This window comes from Leuresthes tenuis, unplaced genomic scaffold (assembly GCF_036924035.1).
Source record: "Leuresthes tenuis unplaced genomic scaffold, fLeuTen1.0.hap1 SCAF_8, whole genome shotgun sequence".
In the NCBI taxonomy this organism is placed as follows: Eukaryota; Metazoa; Chordata; class Actinopteri; order Atheriniformes; family Atherinopsidae; genus Leuresthes; species Leuresthes tenuis.
Genome location: NW_027325362.1, coordinates 4,936,823 through 4,955,920, shown reverse-complemented (window position 1 = coordinate 4,955,920; position 19,098 = coordinate 4,936,823). Strand labels below are relative to the sequence as shown.

The 19,098-nt window shown below is 40.0% G+C and overlaps 1 protein-coding gene across 1 annotated transcript in view; it reads left to right on the top strand.

Moving 5' to 3' along the window:
• Window positions 1–8,287: 8,287 nt before the first annotated feature.
• Window positions 8,288–19,098, top strand: part of LOC140312768 (1-phosphatidylinositol 4,5-bisphosphate phosphodiesterase beta-1-like) — a 30,685-nt gene continuing 19,874 nt past the window's right edge. Inside the window, exons 1-7 of the mRNA XM_072390570.1 lie at window positions 8,288–8,749; window positions 12,246–12,323; window positions 14,568–14,636; window positions 15,678–15,818; window positions 15,903–15,982; window positions 17,361–17,414; window positions 18,024–18,099. Of these exons, the coding sequence (XP_072246671.1) occupies window positions 8,651–8,749; window positions 12,246–12,323; window positions 14,568–14,636; window positions 15,678–15,818; window positions 15,903–15,982; window positions 17,361–17,414; window positions 18,024–18,099 (597 nt within the window). The 5' untranslated portion in view covers window positions 8,288–8,650. The remainder of the gene's footprint in view (window positions 8,750–12,245; window positions 12,324–14,567; window positions 14,637–15,677; window positions 15,819–15,902; window positions 15,983–17,360; window positions 17,415–18,023; window positions 18,100–19,098) is intronic.

Sequence of the window (19,098 nt, the reverse complement as noted above, 5' to 3'; positions counted from 1 at the left end):
ATGCACGTCCTCAGAAATGAACGCCATATGTTTGTAAGCTGCAATATGTGGGTGACTGATAGGGGCCCAGATGTAGGGTCATAGGGTCGGCCGTGGTAAAAATAATGGGAAGTTTAGGAGACAAGCTTATGAAGAAAGTCTGTAACTAAACACATCCAGAAACATTTAGAAACATTAATGAATGGAGAAAAGTGTTGGAGAAATGGAGTAGGGACGGTGCCAATGGTGTGTTTTTTCTGGCCTGAGGCATCTGTTGTGTCCCCGGTGGAATCCTCTGGTAACAGGCATAGAACACAACAGAGCAAGATGCCTTTGTGTACATGTGATTAAAAAGCAAGCAAATTCGTGTCCTTACCCAGCTCAGATTTACCAAACATAAGCTGTTATCACACATGAGCACCAGAGGTTTGCAGGAGAAGGTTCGGCCGGACTTTTTCTGCATTTCACAGCATTTTCCTGTAAGAGAAAATGCGCTCTCGTGGCTGGAAATGTGGCGGAGTGCGTGCAGGGAAATGTCTGTCTATACCTCACAAAAGGCAGGATGATGCAGAAACTGTGGAAATCACTTTTGCGTGGGAAACACCTTGAGAATAGTATATGAGGCTCCTTCTTGTTCTGATGTCGGCACTGAATGCATGTGAGTGTGCCCATGATTGGTCAGCAGAAAGGAGAAGGAAGCAGTGGCTCTGACCAGCACTAACACCAGCTGATTTTCCAGAGATTTCACTCAGGGGCTGGCTGGAAAATCTCCACAACAAGTCCAATGTTGCTGACTTTCTCGCCAGCCAGTTCTCCACAACCTCTCTAGAACATTTCAAGCTCTTGAAGCTTCTTTGGCAGCAGGCAGATATACATTATCGCCATGCATCTACATCTCCATGGTAGAGTGATATTTATTAGATTCTTATAAATGCGAGAAACTGGATATAATGCTGGTTACTATTGGAGTTCAATTCAGTTACTGGGGGTGGATCTAATATGCTTAATAGCCACAGCTTCGTAGTATTTCAGCCTCTGTGACTTCCTCCAAATATGTAACATATACCTCTGTATGGCCGACAGATGCCTTTACACAAACATCACAATGACTATCTCAATGATTCTATGATGCTCAAGCTGTTAGTAACCAAGTTCAGTACAATGGAGTGGACAGGTACTAGCTGCTAACTCAGTGTCTCAATTCATCAGGTCTTCACCATGCAAGAGAGCTTTACAATCCCATGCAAGTAGTCATGATTGGTCTATGTGGACGATATGACCTGTGTCACTTTCTGAGACAAGGTGGTGCTCTGCAGCATCTTGGACATGTTAACAAGGCTAAAAGCTTGTTAAGGGTCTTGCGCTGGATTTGGTTGGGAGAGAAAACCTTCCACCCTGCAGGAGTTCCTCAGTGTCTCTGTGTCATCTCACCGAGGTGCAAAGTGACTGTTCTTTAATGCTGGCAGCCAGAAAAACAGCTCACTGATCCCCCAGTGTGCTCTGGAGCAAAGCGCCTGCTGTGTTTATGTTAACTGTCCCGGTCTGCTATCCATGGAGGTATATTACTGAAAAAAGGTTGAAGTCTGCTTTAGCTGGTTAGAGCAGAGTCAGATTTAAGTGTGTAATCTCTATATTGTTGCTTGTTTCAGTTTTCTCCAACTGTTTTTTGTCATTTCTAAGCACAGCAAGCGGTTGCTTGTCACGATGTGCGACAGGATGCAGTCACATCAGGATGTATGGGTCATGCATCTGTATATCCCTCACTTCACATCACTGTTCAGGGTGATAGCATTGCCTCCGATGGAGCCCACTTTAGCTGTGATGCTGACGATGCAGCAGAAGAGGCAGCGTCCTCATAATCAGCCCTCTCCCATAGCAAATAAAGAAATAGCCACTAAACAACTTTTCTTTGGAAATTACATTATTCTCAAGGTGGCCTTGAAAGTAATGTTGAAGGTTTTGTCGCGGATAAGCGGAGTGAGAGGACCCAAATGCAGACAATGGAGGGAAGAGGGAGGCGTAGCAGGCAGATGATCCTTAAAGATTATTCAATAAACAACTGAATATCACAAGGAAACACTAAAGGACAAGAGACAGGAAACAAGAAAAGGTCCAGCAACAGAAAGCCATGAGTATGTATGATATATGCAGGGAAGTATTTATAGTGAGTGTTCTTGTTCTTATGATTTTGGTACAGGAACAAAGTTTGCTGACTGGGGAGGGTTTTTCTTGAGAGCATGGATGTAACAACCTTCCAGAGAAGATGATGGTGGCAAATCCAGACAGATGCAAAAACTCCTGGAACAGACAGAGGAGGGAAAACAACATTAACTAGCAGAAAATCTTCACAGAACAGGAGACTTCTGAAAGCAGGCGAAAGCAGACCCTGGCTTATAGGGAGGAGATCGGCGTAGCCACAGGTGAGTTCAAGAGGATGGAAAGGTAAAACAAATAAAAACACAGAAAATCCACAAATCCCAGCAGTTACAGAGGGATATATTCTTTTCACTGTGGTTATTTTTTCAGTTGGAATTAAAAAGCTTTGTTGTTTTTTCCATATTGTCGTGATAAGCTGAAAAACAAAATCGGTATATAAATAAATGAGGCCACACCTCTTCTGGTGAAACTGCCTCCTTGTGGTGATGATTTGTGTTGACCCAAGTTACAAAATCCACCTTTAATATCATGATTATCGTCAGTTATATCCCAACTTAACTAGTTCTCGTCATGTAACCTGGTTGCCTAGCTTCACACACAACAGAAGTAAAAGCTTGTAATGCGTTAACATCTCCAAATAGCTAATCATGGATTGAGACACTAGCATGTTTTGGAGATTCGGATTTTCTATTACACTGTTTTTCTGCTGCAACTTGGTCAATTCTCACCACATATATTCTCAAACTGCATCTGAATGTAGCTCGAGCAAATATTTTTGGGGGAAACTATTACTGTTTCACATCATTTTGTGTAATCTCACGTAGAGTCACATCATTACCCCCAAAGTATATTCTCAGAGCAGCCATCTGCTCAGACAGGAAAAGGGAAGCAATCTGTTTTTCTTATGATGCTTTTCACAATTTAGTTTTTATATATATTAGAAAGCTAAATGCAGATATGGTGTGCCCACCACTTGTCTCCAACCGACAAAATAAAATCACTCAGATCAAATGGAAAATTAGATCTTTTACTAACTGAGTGTAGTTTCAGTGCAATTCAATCAGTAGAAAAACTTGTTCCACTGTTCCTTTGCCATCCTCAAATAATCTGTTGTGATTGCAATTCCTCAGAATGAATTAACTCTGTTCTCACAAATCTGTGTTTGTGTGCTTTGAGATGTTGACCTGAAGCCTGAGCAAAGCACAAAATAGCTCCAAGCGCTCTCAACGCTGACCTTCTTTCTTAACTCTAGTCTTCACAGCATTTCCTGATCCTGTACAGTAATTGCCCATAATTATGATCTAATGATTACTGATAACAACCTTCATGTAACTTGGTTTCCTCTATATTAACCCTTTGGTTTAGATCTTAGTTTACCTTAAATAATGTGTAAATCTGGATAGTTGTTCATCTCTGGCACTGACTAACAGTATCAGGTACGAGCTCACAGTGTCATGGCAACATGAGCCTCTCTTCACGTGTCTTTTCATACACTAAAAAGTGTGATTGTGTAGGAGGCAGCAGGCTGGTGAAGTGGGCCTTGCTGCAGCATATATCAGCGGATCATAACAGTGTTGTAAAGCGCTGGGTAAGTTTTTATCTGATTAACTTGACATCGCTCCACACCGTGTGTTCGTGTGACTTTGAATGTGGAAATCAATCATTTCATGCATACCAGTGTGTAGCCATGTGCAAAGGAAACAGCTGCAAGGCTGCTTGAAAGTATTTAGTCTCTTTTTGTTTCACTGACAACACCTTATTCTTCAGCCAAAATATGAATCTGCTACGCATCAAACTTTTGACATAATGACTTAATGATTAACCTACTAATTAAAAACATATTCTCAGGTGGGTCAACTCTTGTGGTTTTACATTTACCTCCTATGGGTCTCAGCCATGCTATTCTCTAGTTTTGGACCAGATCCCTCTCATTTGGTCCTAACGCTCCTTTTTTCAAGTATGTGTCACTTTCCTTTGGGGAAACAGCCTCCAAGCTCCTGGTTGATGGGCTTGATGACCACTTGTCATTAATATTTTCCTTAGTTACCTGATGAGCCTTCTCACATCTGGTTCTCTGACCACACCTTCCTCTTCTTCATCAGTCCATGCACCGTGACTCCAACCATCGAGACATCCTCCTTCTCCCTCATCTCTCCTTCATTAATTTCTTATCCTTCCTTGGTTGCTCTCCCTCATCCTTCCATCCATCTATCCATCTCCCCAGCTTAACCCAACCCTATTCATGTCTCTTCCTATCCATCCACTGTTCCCTCCATCGACTCCCTTCTTTTTCAGGCATCATTTAGGGGTCCTTCCTTCATACCACCTTATACTTTGCCTACTCATAAATCAATAAACTTGCACAGCTGTGGCAGAGTCTTTGCTAGTTTGTTCTCCAAATAAAAAAACTTGCACCTTACTCTTGAAATAATGAAGAATTTGGGCCAGAAGCCTTGGTTACTTTATGTGCAGGCACTCCAACACAGCAGGAACCATTTAAATTTCATCAGCACGAATAATTACAGATCAGAATTCAACAGCAGCATCTCTACTCAGAAAGTAAAGTTTGATAATGAAACCAAGCAAACATTAGTTAGAGTCCAGATTTGCTGCATTAAAATGATAGGACAGAAGTTAAAAAAGTCTTGTCTTATAAAGAAAATGTGCTTTATTAACACTGAATCTGTGTTATATGTGAGTAAACGTTTTTTTGCATCCTTCACAGAGTTGTCACTTTTATTTGCCACTAATGTCCCTGTGAAATCAGTGAAGATGCATTTTAATGAGCATTGTATTTACGTAACTGTGTTGTCTGCGGCTCTGCAATTATTTAGCAACGCGATAAACTGCTTTACAGAAAGCACAACTGGATTTAATTCCACTGCTTATTAGCAAACTCAACAAGCAGGAGTTGATTTCAGAGACAAGGTTGTGTCCTTAAATGTCTGCATTCAACTCCTGTCCCTGAAAATCATCACTCATTTCATGGACCGAGCTCACATATTTATTCGACTGGACACTGCACCAGAAATCTCTGTTTCAGGTTCAGCATTTAGAGCATAATTTGTCTGTGACTTTACATCTTTCCAGCACTCTGTAATTCAACATGCTCCATGTCGCCCACGCTGCTCCGTCCTTCCTTATAATTAGCTTTGTTTGTAAACATGAAATTCTGACACCTCTCTGTTTATGCCTCTCCATATGGACACTATATATACTCCAATATACCTCCTCTAGTATTTTATTATCATATAATAATTATAAATACAGCAATATTTCATTCTCCTGTGAACGGAGTCCCAGGTTTATAAGGTAAGACAAACTCAAAGTTCAGTTTTGATCCAACAACAAACAATTCCGTGACCAGAATTAACATCATTATTTGATTTATTTAACAGAAATCTTTTGTTGTGTGGCTGGTATAGGCTCCAGCTTACCCCCGACCCTGATCTGGAGTAAGCTAGTATTAGTAGTAGTAGAAGTAAGGGTTTTTTCAGTGACAGCTGTTATTCAAAGCAACCTGAACACAGCTATGTTTTCTTTATGAAATCTGTCTTGACATAAACCCTAAATCCTCACTCAAACTCAAAGTCAAAGTCAAATTTATTTGTAGCACATTTCATGTACAAAACAATTCAAAGTGCTTTACATAAAGTAAAAGCATTGAAGCGGGGAGCAGAAAAAAGCATTAAAAATATGTAAAAGAACATAAAGAGAAAGAAATTAAATCATTCAAATGAATAAAAACAAGCAACAGTCTCAATAAGTTAAAAGACACCATGCAGATTTCATGCATATACACATGAGAAAAGAAATGTCTTTAACCTGGATTTAAAAATATCAACATTTGGTGACAGTTTAATCTCCTCTGGCAGTTTGTTCCACTTGTTTGCAGCATAACAGCTACATGCTGCTTCTCCATGTTTAGTCTCTTTACTCAGAGACAACGAGTGCTACGGCGGTGTTTTATGTGTCATTACACCTTTCTTCTGATACTTCATTCACAAGAGGAGGAGGCTGTATCACTGGAGAAGTGTGAAAGATATAGAAATAGGTGAAACAGTTATTTAATAACGGTGGTGTGGTGGTTAGCACCGTCTCAAAGGAAAACGGTTCCAGGTACGATTCCCAGCTGGAGTGTGCATGTGTGCATGCACCCACTGTCCACAAACATGCATGTTAGGTTAATTGGTGGCTCTAAAATTGTCCCTTGGATTGAGTGTGAGCGTCACCTGTGCCTGTGATGGACTGGCGACCTGTTGTGGACGTACCTCGCCTCTCGCCCAATAACAGCTGGCAGGGGCTCCGGCCCTCGCAACCCTAAATTGGAATAAGCAGGTATAGAAAATTGATGGATAAGATAATATGCCTGATTTTATGACAGCTGCGCATAAAACCCTTAACAAAATCAGTTAAATTCTTATTGGTTGAATATTTGCTTACATAATGGCCGAGACCCATTTATTTGCTGGTGTGTGTTGGATCAGATATCAGCAGCAGGCTTTAAAACAGATGTGTTGGCTCATTCTGATGGACTAACTGAATGCTTGGTTCCCCTGATAACACACCTCACAACCTACACAGTTTGCTGTAAATGCAAAGCTGCTGGTGGATCAGGAGGTTTAGATATTTAACACATTGCTTCAGCTGAGAATCTACATCACAAGATGTGGATTCAACACTGAGTTCTGATTGTTTAGTAAAAATTTAAATCTATTGTACCTCAAATATTTTATGGATTAAATGCTGAAAAGATGTCACCGAATCAGCATTGCATTGGGATTCAATTTGGCAATAATAATCTAAATCTGGTGCGTTGATGATTTTTAAAATGACCTATAAGTTATTGAGTGATTATTGATATCATCAGGACATCAATCACATAAAATATCTCACTTTTTTCAGATGATTTAATCAGAAATCGTGATCGTAAAAGGTTCCGGAGCAGGTTATGAGTTCAGGGTTATTGTTGGTTACCATGGTGATGTATTATTCATTTAGTGTTTTTCTAAATTATTCATCATCTAAATAGTGTTATTTTGTGAAATGTTGCTGTGTTTCTGTTTTCTAAAATGTGTTTTCTACAGAATTTGATGCTTTTCCAGCTCATAATCAATATGAAGACATTTTGTTTTCTGAGCTTTTTGGAACTTTTTTATTGGGTTGTGTTTTCTGAAATATTTTAGGTGTTTTTTATTTTGCTTTTCGGTCTTCTGAAATGTTGTCTTCCATTTCATTATCGTGTTGCATATTGGGAATAGCTCTTGTGTTTTATGTGTTTTGTTTATATTTTGTTTTCGATAATAATAATATGATTTTTTTATATTTAGGGGTGAAATAATAAGTTTTCTGAAATAATAAATTTTTGTTTTATACTTTCACGTGTTTTCTGAAGTTTTCTGCTCTGTTTTTTTTTTGTTGTGTGTGTGTTTTTTGGTTTTCAATTGGTTCCTTTGTACAGGTTTATACATATAATGATTTCAAACACAATATGTCAATATTCATGTGAACAGAGGCTCAGACACTGCAGACTCCTGAGGTTATGTCTGGGCTGCCATAATGAGGTCTACCGTAGGATAGATCCATTTTTATGGTTCAGATTCCTTTGACCCCGTCATCTGTGCTCAAACCAGGGATCAATGGTGTCCTCGCCAACACTGTCTGACAGCCAGATCATATTTTCCAACATCAGTGACAAACCTCATTAATGTTCACCGGGAACAAATCCCTGCAGCCTGGTTTCAAAATATGATGGACAGCCTTCCCAGAGGAGAGTAGGCTGTTATAGCACCAGATTAATGCCCATGGTAAGGGAAGCACATATGGTTGTGGTAGTGCGTGTCCGCATACTTGTGAAAATTGTGTGTTTAAAAGTGGGCTCGTTTGATTGTAATTTCCACGCTGTCCCATTAGCTTTTCATTCTCCTGTATTTTTTCTTTCCTTCTTCCTCTCCTTTCCCTCCATCTCTCCCACTATCTTCTTTCTTTCTTGCTATCTTCCTGTCGCTCCCGCTTTCCCTCTCTCATCCCTCCCCCATCTGTGGGAAGCTGCCATTGTGCGCATGTCGCCGATGAGTCAATTTGTGGAGGCAGCGCATGCACGCACGCACACACACACGTGCACTCCCAGGCACACACGCACACACATGTATCCTGTCTCCCACGAAGGCATCTGTTTCAGTCTGTCTCTCTGTGAGATGCAGCACCAACAGAGGAGAAAGGGGGAGTCGAGCGGAGGGAGGGATAAGAAGAGAGAGGTGTGAGGAAGGAAACACCAAGCAGAAAGAAAGAGAAGTGTGCAGAAGAAGGACTGAAATAAAAAAAAAAAGCGTGACCACAGAAGAAGCCAGACAGAGTCAGAAGAAGAGAGGATGCTGCTGCAGCCGAGCATCCGTTCCTGACTTCTGAGGAGTTTGGGCTCGGACATGACTGAGATGCAGCATCCTGGTGTTTGAGACTGAGCATCTCCAGTTAGTGAGTGTGAGAGCGTGTGTGTTGATGTGTGTGTGAAGCCATGGCGAGCGCTCAGCCGGGGGTCCATGCATTGAAACTCCAGCCTCCCTCCGTCTCTCACACACTGAGGAACGGAAGCAACTTCATTAAATGGGATGAGGTAAGGACGCTGATTTCACCTACAGAGAGAGCTGAAACAAACCGCAGAGCTTTGTTTATTCCTGTTTCTTCATTCATTTCATCCAGTTTTTTCAGAGCAGTGTAAGAAACTGGTGGCGAATTCCACGCCACTTAATGTGGAGAGTGAGAAAATGAGGAGGAAGAGGAGAGAATGTGCCATGTTGTCAGATGTGTTTACTATCCATTTGTTGATTGAGCTTTGGCAGTAAGAACCTGTAGATTAGACGCCAGCAAAACACAAGTGTGACTGTTGCCACCTGTTGGTACAGATCCATCGATGTTGGTATTTGGTGCATGTGTGCATTCAGATTTGTGTAAAACACACACACTCACACATGCACAGCTCTTCTGATGTACTTCATGAGTGCCTTCAAACACATAATTGTGGGTATGTGCGGAGTTGCCCGTGTGTGTTGGTATGCTGAAGTACATAGCCTTGACAATGAGAAACATGCGGTCCAGTCGCTATGGTAACTGGCATGGTTATCGCCACCTAAACAGATCTTATGTGTGTCACAAAGGAATGGATTTATGTGTGTTTGTGTGCACCATATCAGGGATCACACCTGGGGTAGAACTAGTCCCATGTGCTGTTGAATCCACTCCAATCCTTTTAAAATCCTGGAGCTAAGCTTTTTTTTTAAAAAGAAAGAAAGAAAGAATATGTTGCTATGACAACGAGTGACAACCAGAGGTCTGGTTTGCAGTCTTCTGAGCTTCTTCTAGTTCTTATTGTTGTTAATGTGGGGTGTGCCGTTATGAAGGAATTCACTCAGAGAGCAGAGACCGGCAGGTGTACAAACATTTTTCTGAGGCGAGTGTGCACTTTTTAATGTGCTTTCTGCAGTCTGTGGCCATTTATCCATCCATCCATTATTATATAAACCTGCTTAATCCAGTTCAGGGTCATGGGGGAGGCCACGGGGTGAGAGGCGGTCACCAAACTATCACAGGGTCACACAGAGACGACCATCGACACTCACACTAACTTGAGTACCCGGACTGAACACACTCATGCTCGTGGAGAAACTCCACACAGAAAGGCCCCAGCCGGGACTCAAACCAGAAACCCTCCTGCTGTGAGGATGGCCTAATATACCTAAAGATAAGATAAGATCGACCTTTATTCGTCCCACAAAGTCACATTAAAAAAAAAACGTTACAGCAGCAGAAGAGTTAAGAATATGACACAGAACTGGGAAATAAATAATTAATACATAACAGAGCAAAGAAAATTCAGAATTATTAATTTAAAAATATGTAGAGCTAAGGGATATGATCCTACATGGTCTACAAATGTTGATATCAGCCAGATGAGGGTGTATTACTGCGCTGTACATACAAAGACAAAAGCATCTACACACATATGTGCAAGCGTGTAAAATTCACAGTGAAATCGTCCCGTTTATGTGGCCTGTCGCTGGGAGCAGTGCTCATTGTAGAGCTGACAGCTGCAGGAAGCAGTGCCCTGCAACACCTGAAGGCAAACTGGAACTCATTGTTTTGTGCCACCACAAACAGCTAACTGGAAAATTCCACTCAAAGACAGTCTTTCATACGCTCATATCTGCCTGAGATGTGCTCTCACACAAAGCTTATACCTGTAATGTCTTCACTTACACAAAATCCTGCTGGAATATGACATAAAGGACCACTTGTTTGTTTTCTTGCATGTTCATGATGATTGGGAAAACTTGAAGTCGACCCTATTGTAGTGTAAAAAATAAAGATGCAGCTTTACATTGAAAAGCCAGTCAAGAGTGTAATCAATGATCTTTCCCAGTTTTTGGTAAATTGGTTTAATTTTTTAATATTAAAAATGAGAAAGTCTGGGTCCATCGGAAAGAAACTATTATACTTTAGATAATATGTCTTGATATATGGGTATGGGTGATGTGAAGCATCCGTAGGTCTGTTTCGACGCCATGTTGTATTCCTGCTCGCTGTGTGGCTGTCTTTTGTCAGCACAGAGCCTGAATTCTAACTCCAATATCATGTTTTCATGGTCAAACTGCAGGATGAGCCTTTAAAATCATATCTCAGTTCATTTCTACCCATTTTTAAACAATTGTTGAACAATCTGTCCACTATAAGTAAAAGAAAAAACACGTTCTAACAGGGTTTTTAATGAGGATTAAAGAAAATCCTTCTTCATCAGTACAGTGACTCATACTGACTTCACCAAATAACCATATGTTGAATGTATATGGAAGAGGCCAAAGAAGGGGGGTCGGATTTTTCAGCTTACGACTTTTCAATTAGCCGATCTTTCACTCTGTTTTTTCTTTTCTTCACCTCATTTGACCTTTTTTTTTTAGTCAAACAAACAAAACAAAAGCTCACCAGGCAATAAAAGAGAGTGTTCTTTATAAAATGGCACAAAGTCCCAGCATGCAACACGGCGTGACATGCTTTCACATTCTCTATATGTTGAAGCAGCCCACTCTCACAGGATAAACAAGCAAAATTATGCATTTGTGCTGACAAAGACCGTGAACTTTCAAAGTAATTTGTTTCAGCAGGACATCTGGTTTGTGTGTGAAATCAAGGGAGCATTTGATGTGATTTGTCATTACAGGGTCAGTTTTAATGCAAACCATGATTTCCTAACATTAATCTTTTCATTTTTAACACCAGAAACAGTGACTGAATGCAAAACCTTTCAGTTTCAAAGTAGTGATTTCAAAGCAGGGACGAGTCGCGCCATCCTGAAAGCCCTCTGAACTCAGAATATCACCATTTCATGAAAAAGCCGTGGTACTGTTGTACGAACCAAACGTTTAAATAGATTAAATTTATATAAAAATGTCCCTTCCTCCCCCATGCAACTGGGTTGGTTGAATTATTCAAATTCTTTACAAATATAGATGAAAGCATCTCTTTACATTCTAATAAACTTATATCATTTAGCGTTACCATGTCCTTTGTGTTAATTGCTGCTTTGTTCTGTGTCGGGCGACACTTAACCTTCTTTTCTTAAATGTAATGCTTATATTTAAAACAGTATTGCATCTTTCAAGTCTGTACCAGCCAGTAATGACCCACCTGAACTTTTTATGAAAATGCAAAAGGCTTTTCAAGCAGCAGCTCATCAAAAGAACTGAATTATCTAGTTCCACCTGGGGCCAATTTACAACTGTCATGGCGGGTTGATGAGGAATACTAATTGGGTGTCGTTATGACTGAGCATGACTTTGGTCTGTAACATGTATGCATTATCCTGAGTGCTTAATAACTGTTTATTCAACGTATTCAAAAGTGTACACTAGTGAATCTAATGAATCTTTGCTGTGTCACCAAAGCAGACGTAGTGTTGCCTAATTTTCCTTCTCCAACAAGTAAACAGCGATCCACTGAGATGGGTGTTTTGCTTTTATTACTGTGGAGTTTTTGGGTGCATTTTAAAGGAAATGTTTGCTGTTGCTTTGATAGTTTTATCTTCTGCTTGTCTTCACTGGCTCCATCTGTCTTTCCAGGATCTGTCGACTGTCAATCCAGTGACACTACATGTAGACCCACATGGATTTTACCTCTACTGGACTGACCAAAACAAGGTAAACACACACAAACATAATGCCATAGATTACTACCACAAATTAGCCTGGTTGAGAATTTATGACTTGAAACTATAGTTCATAAGCAAGACTCTCATTCAAGAGTCAGTTTCTGCATCTACGTCCAGTTTTTGCCACTGACCTGCATCTTGATGAGACTCGCAGCAGTTCTTGCATCTACCTAGTCTACTGGGAGAAGTGGACATGAGCACAGATGTTGACCGATTTTTGTGCCCTATTCTAAGAGAGGCAGATATAGGGCACAGTTTAAACAAACTAAAAGACTTTGATTGACACCTTTCTGCCTCACCGTAGTACATTCTCATAACAAAGAAAAATACTAAATATGATGCCAAAATAGCCTGGACATAAGGAAGTACTGATATTTACCACCAACCTTCTGCGAAGTAGAACCTAATCCAATTTCACCCGTCCACACAGCATTCACAGCATCTGAAACCACTAGTACAACTTCTTATAAAACCACCTGTAGCCAGGATTTCATTACGTTTTGGATTTTTCATTTAGAAAGATAAGATAAACAGCAACAATAAAAATTGATAAAACCTCCACTCTTGCACCAAATCAGATTATACACTCATTTGAGGTGGCTTTTGCCTGTTTTGAAGAGGACAGGATACCTATTGGGGGACATGCAAACACTTTTGCATCTGTCCTGGAAAAAATTGACCTGATACACCAGCTGTTTCCAGTCTCACAGCAAGCAATAAACTCACATTACTCCCAGATATGATATCCCAGATATTACCAGAGAGAAAAATAATAGCTAAAGAAGAGTTGTCTCCTCTTTTCTCTGGATGTTCACCACAGTTATTGTTATTTATCGTCCTTAAAGGTTTCTATGAAGCTAGGACAACTACTTCTACTGCTTCACAACCATCCTCTGGTGTGACTACATAGTCCACACCAACAAATGCAAACGTGCCTGATTCACATTTCTTTTTTTAGGCTTCTCATAATATTTTATCAGATTTGCTTTGCTCGGGAATGGAAACCCAACAAAAGACAGTCACAAAAGCAGTTTCTACAATTGAACACCAAACATTTTCTGGAGAATGTGCAGTCAGCTTTTTTGCACATGAATCTCACAGAGAAATGTGTTGGAGAGATGCTCAGAGCTGGAATGTCATTCACTACATGTTGTGAATGATGGATGAGGCTCCTTAATCACAATTTTTGTGTTTATATCAACATAAAATGTATAGAACATACAGGTCAGCAGAAAAAAAGTATGAAGCAATAACTCTCAATGACCCTTAACAAACCTATGGAACCTCTCACTTGAGCTAAGAAGGTCTCAGCTGGCAGGGAGGTTTATCTAACATTAATGTAATCAAGCTGAAGAGTCAAGATGTTTGAGCAGGGTCCAGGCTAAGCAGCTACAGCCATGGAAGTGGTGGAGCTAATCTGCATATCCTCAGATTTGCTTTTATTTGATTCTGGACAAGTAAGCCTTTTTAAGACATGACGATATATTCAAGGCCATAAAAGTTGTAGATATGTTGTTTTGGCTATATTAGTTTTTTTTTTAGGATTTCACTACCTAAAGTACCCCCCAAATTAATTAAAAGTAGCCCAAGTATCATCTTACTTATTTTTCATTTTATGTTTAACCATGACCAACAGTTACCAGGTATCTATAGCAACACTACTTGCTATAGTTGCTACTTGTTAACAATTAAGCTAATACTGTTTTTCGCTGGTGAAACAGAGCTAACAATGACACAAGCTGACTCCACTTAAACTAAAGCATGGGTTTGAACACAGCTTATTTGTTAACATGACTTGGATATATGTGATAATATGTGTTAAATTGATATTGGAAAAAAGTGAGGAAGGAGCATGCTAAGATGCTAACACTTTGCTCCCACACGGTCTATGTCAGTCTTCCTGTAGGCTCGTAGCACATTATCTTAAAGAAATTTTAAAGCTAAAAAGATTATGCTATCATGAATTAGTTTTTATATTTAGCTCATTGTGTGAGCACCAATAGATGTGTTGGACTGTAGAGCAATACGTGTTGAAGAGCTATACAATATACTGAAAAGCAGAGAGAATATCTTTGAAAGCAAGAACTCGAGACAGCATGTGGTCATTGATTCTCTCACACATACACACACACTTTATCTCCAGGTGGGCTTAAATCCTTAGCTGGAAAAAGGGGGAAGCATTCATCGATAACAGCTGACTCTTTGTGTGTTTGTGTGGGTGTGCTCTCATCAGGACACAGAACTGTTGGACCTGATCTTCGTAAAGGATGTCAGAACGGGTAGAAGCACCAAAACACCCAAGGTACCATCACCTTTCCACCTCCTGACACCTCAACTTGACTTTTCACCCAGCATGTGTCAAACTTATGGTATCTCATTCTTGCATTTCGATTTTCTGCCCACCTCCCGCACCTGTGAGGCCTCTCAGTGACCTCACACTCAGTGGTTCCTCCTTTAATGTAGCAGGAAAACTGATGTTTTATTAATCTATTTTTTCATATTTGATGTTATGTTTGAATTAACTCCTGTAGTTGGCATTCTAGTTTGTGATATTCAGATTCCAATTTTCTGTGCATGTAACATCTCTCATGTGTATGTATATTGTTTTCCTTTTCATGTGTTTTTTTTGTGTGAATTTTAAATTCTTCTTCTATCTTCCTCTCTCTTAAGAGGACAAGTCTTTGACAAGTGTTCTGCAGATATAGCAATGGACACATTTTGTCAATATTGTTTTTTTATCTTAAACTTGCTTCCCCGATGTCTCTGATGATCTCCTTCCGTTCCTCCCTTCCTCCTTTGGATGGTCATTGTTATATGAGGAAAGATTTAAATCTACTTCCTGTCAATAAATAGATAAATGATGAGATCAAACAGAAGGCTTCAGTTGATCATTGACATATTCGAGGGCTCTGTTTTAATTCAACCAAGTTTTTTAGAATTTGTTCTCTAATAAAATATACATTCATGATACATTTAGTTAGTTTTGAAACCAACCAAATTAATGAAAGATGGATGAGATTTTATGCACAGTTGCAGCTCAAGGAATGTTTACTGAGCAATAAATAAAACTGCATTTGGTTGATTGACCTGTTCAACCTGCATTCAGTTGAATTAGACAACATGCAGAATACTGGCATTCATTTTTTACCATAATTTCACACAGTATATAAAGTTTGTGAGCGTATTATTCCTTTCAAATAACTCAGATGCATATAATCTGGTCCAGATAACCTCCATCTTTCGTGCCCCCCCTCCATTTCCCCTCACCTCCGCTGTTGCCTGTCAAAAGCCTCCAGAGTGACTCTGTTTCAGCTGAGAGATCTCATTCTGTGTCATCCAATAGGAGGCCAAGCTACGGGAGCTGCTCGATGTGGGGAACCTTGTTGGTCGGCTGGAGAACCGCATGGTTACCGTGGTTACAGCCTCAGACCTCGTAAATGTTAACCAGCTTAACTTCATCGCTTCACAGGAGGACGAAGCCAAGGTGCTGAACTCATTAGTGCGTCCGTGACTGGGACTGATGATGATGCTATTGTTGTTGACGATGAAAGAGTGTGTGTTTCTGCAGGCATGGTGTGAGGAACTGTTTTCTCTGTCTTCCAATTTGCTGAGCTACAATCTCAACAGAGACCACAGTTTGCTGAAAGCGTGAGTTTGCACACACGCACACACACACACGTGTATATTCATTCAGTGTAACAGCCTAAAGACGAGCTGGATGGAAGCCGTGTCCATCTTTTGTGGTCCTGATGGGAGTGCATAAAATGTTAATGCCACGGCCTTCAAGGCCACCACATCCCAACCCCACTGCCAAGGAAATGTTTTGAAAGAATACTGTTGCATCCCACATAATCGCCCAGAACCTTAACAGCTCTCTTCATGTCGGTTTTTCCATTTCATTTGGCACATATCTGTATGTCTTATTGTACAGTTGTTTTTCCTTTGGAGCAGCTCAAGGCATTAATATATTTTGTATTTATTATGGGAGGTTTGGGCTCTGAGAGTTTATAAAGACAGGCCACTGCGAGTTTATATCACAATAAACATTCAATTTCACTCGAAACATATGTTGTGTCCACAAGGAAATGTGGTTATTGAAGTTATTCTGTTTCAAGTAGAGCGGCAGCTAATGATTAGGTTCATTGCTGGTTAACTGGTTGATCCAGTTGAGATTTAATGCACACAAAAATATCATTTTCAACATATTCAATGTAAAATTAAAGCCTAACCAACCAGTTGATATCAGTTATTAAAAGTGGAAAATTTGAATGTTGATGTACTTGTGAATATTAATCTTAAAGATAGAAGAAAACACAGAAGAAATTAAAACAGAGAAAAACTAATTAAATAAAGTAATTAACTGTCCTTGTTGAGATGAGCCAGAGTGTGGGGGATGTGCTTTGATAACACTGACATAATATCTTATAAACAAAATACATGCTGCAAAAAGAAGTAAAAATGAAACTGGTTGTCTTGGCAACATGCATCTTTCCCACTTTTTTTGTAATTTGTTAAGCTGCAGTCTGATTGAAAAGGTGTTTTTGTGTCTTTGGATGTATTGTGTGAGGGCAGGCTGGAAAAATAAAGACTGAATTTAAAAAATACTTTTAGCAAAACCTCATAATATTACTTCTAGGAAGAGTATTCCGACCAGAGTCCACGTTGTCTCCAGGAGTTAGAAGTTAAGGTGTAATGATTCTTTTTCAGCTGATCTGAGAAGGCAATTAGTATCAGGGTCATACTTTGAGTTCAGTTCAAATCAGATCCTCATTTTATGAAAGAAACACTTGGGTGGTTTTGTTGTCATTCACACTAATTTTCCATTACTAGGCAACTGGATTAATGAATTGTTAACCATAAGGATCTGCATTAGACATATTTTACCCAATACCTGCTGTCCTTTGGTCACTGAATTATTTCCATATTAGTTAGTTAATTGACTAAAAATGAAGAAGACCAGTTTTCCAGATAGCTCTTTGAAGCCTGTGATGTTTTGGAAGTCATGTCTCTTCTCTCTCTGATTCAGGTACGTCAGGTTAACACTTCAGCCGAACGCAGAAGGAAGAATTCCAGTCAAAAAGTGAGTCTGTGATGATTCCTTATCTTCAATCTGTTGTTCTGTCTCTGCTTAAACTTAAAAGATAAAAGAGCCCATGTTACAGCACATTTTTCCAGATGTGAAGAAATAGCCTGACAAAATCTGCAGAGACACCCACAAACTTAAACTTTGCTCTTTCCTGTCCCATGCTTCCAAAAATACACTTAATTCCATGTGCACTTGGGGAAGCAAAAACAGGGACATGATTCACGAAGGTGCTTAATTCAGCACTGACCTGGTAATCAACCGGTGCCAGAGCATGAGATGGATAAAGCAGTCATGAAGGAAAGCTGTATTTTAGAAGCAAACCAAGAGCAGAATTAAGGTCAGTTGATATCTTGGAAGTTAAGGGAGTTTTAAACAAGCGAAGAGGTTTCGAATTTGAAGGAGATGATAAGACAACATACTGAAAATGTTCACGCTTTTAGGGGGTCAAAGGGAAATAATGAACGTTTAGCAAGATAGCAAGATAGCTTAGGTATGTGAGGGTTGTCTGAGATGAACGGCTTTTTGAAGGGGTGATTAAAAAAGACATTTTTAGAAAGAACAAGAACAAGTGATGAGTTTCTGTGATGTCATTGTGTGTTGCAGCATTGTTCGGCTGTTTTCATCAGACAGAAAAAGAGTAGAGAATTCCCTGGACAGCTGCAGACTGCCATACGGACGGGTAAACACAAGTTTGGTTGATACACATGGTACTTTGGGCAGGCCTGTTTCCATCAAAGTTGGGACGCATTTAAACCCTACATTTAGTTTAAATGGCATCATTTACCGCTGCTCTGTCAGGAGCCCAAGCGTCACACCTTTAGCATCAGATTTCAACGCACCAGGTGAATATACAACACATTTCAGTGCTTGTTACCTAAATCGGTGCAACCTGAGCACATCATCAGTAATAAACCCAGAGTCCAGAGTGTTTCAGGTCTGAAGTCATCGGACGTATTCACCTGAGCTACAGGTGATCATTCCCACCTTGTGACCAAGTAGTGTGCTGCACCAGTGGTCACTCCTCATGATCCACAACCACTACGATGCCTTTTTTTTGGCACTTCAGCTATGTTCTTGGTGGCTTTTGTTATCTGCAACTGTCTGATGCCAAGCAGAATGCAGCCCACCAGAAGGGGCTCACAGTGGGGCTTCGACCCATTCCTCCAACAGTCCTCCACTAACTCCAGGCAGCTCATGGGCCTCTTCTGCAGGCGATTTAGCTGCATTTTTGGGACCCTATTTTGGTGCTGCGTGCCTAAATTTTACAACTAGGTGCGTTAGTTTGAATTTTCAACATTTTACACATTACAAAGCAACAACACGAGTTATCTCAATGTATGTATTTTCTAAAGAGGTCTTTGGCATCAAATGAGCATCAATATTTTACACCCAACTTTTTTGGAAACAGTATAGTAGTTTAACTGTGTAGAATCTGTCATGGATAAGTCCCTTGTTAAGATGTATAGTGTAAATTTAACCTCATTCTTCTTTTTCTGTTTTCTGTTTTACTGTTGAGGCTTTATCTGATTGTTTTGGTCTAGATTGACTCACAGTGCATGGAGGGGTGAAATGAGCTCAAATATCTGGGTCATCAAGATTTTCTGCCAACCAATGAGTGGCAGTAATGCAGAAGTCAACATCTCTTCTCATATGAACCTCACAAAGACAACCACTGTGA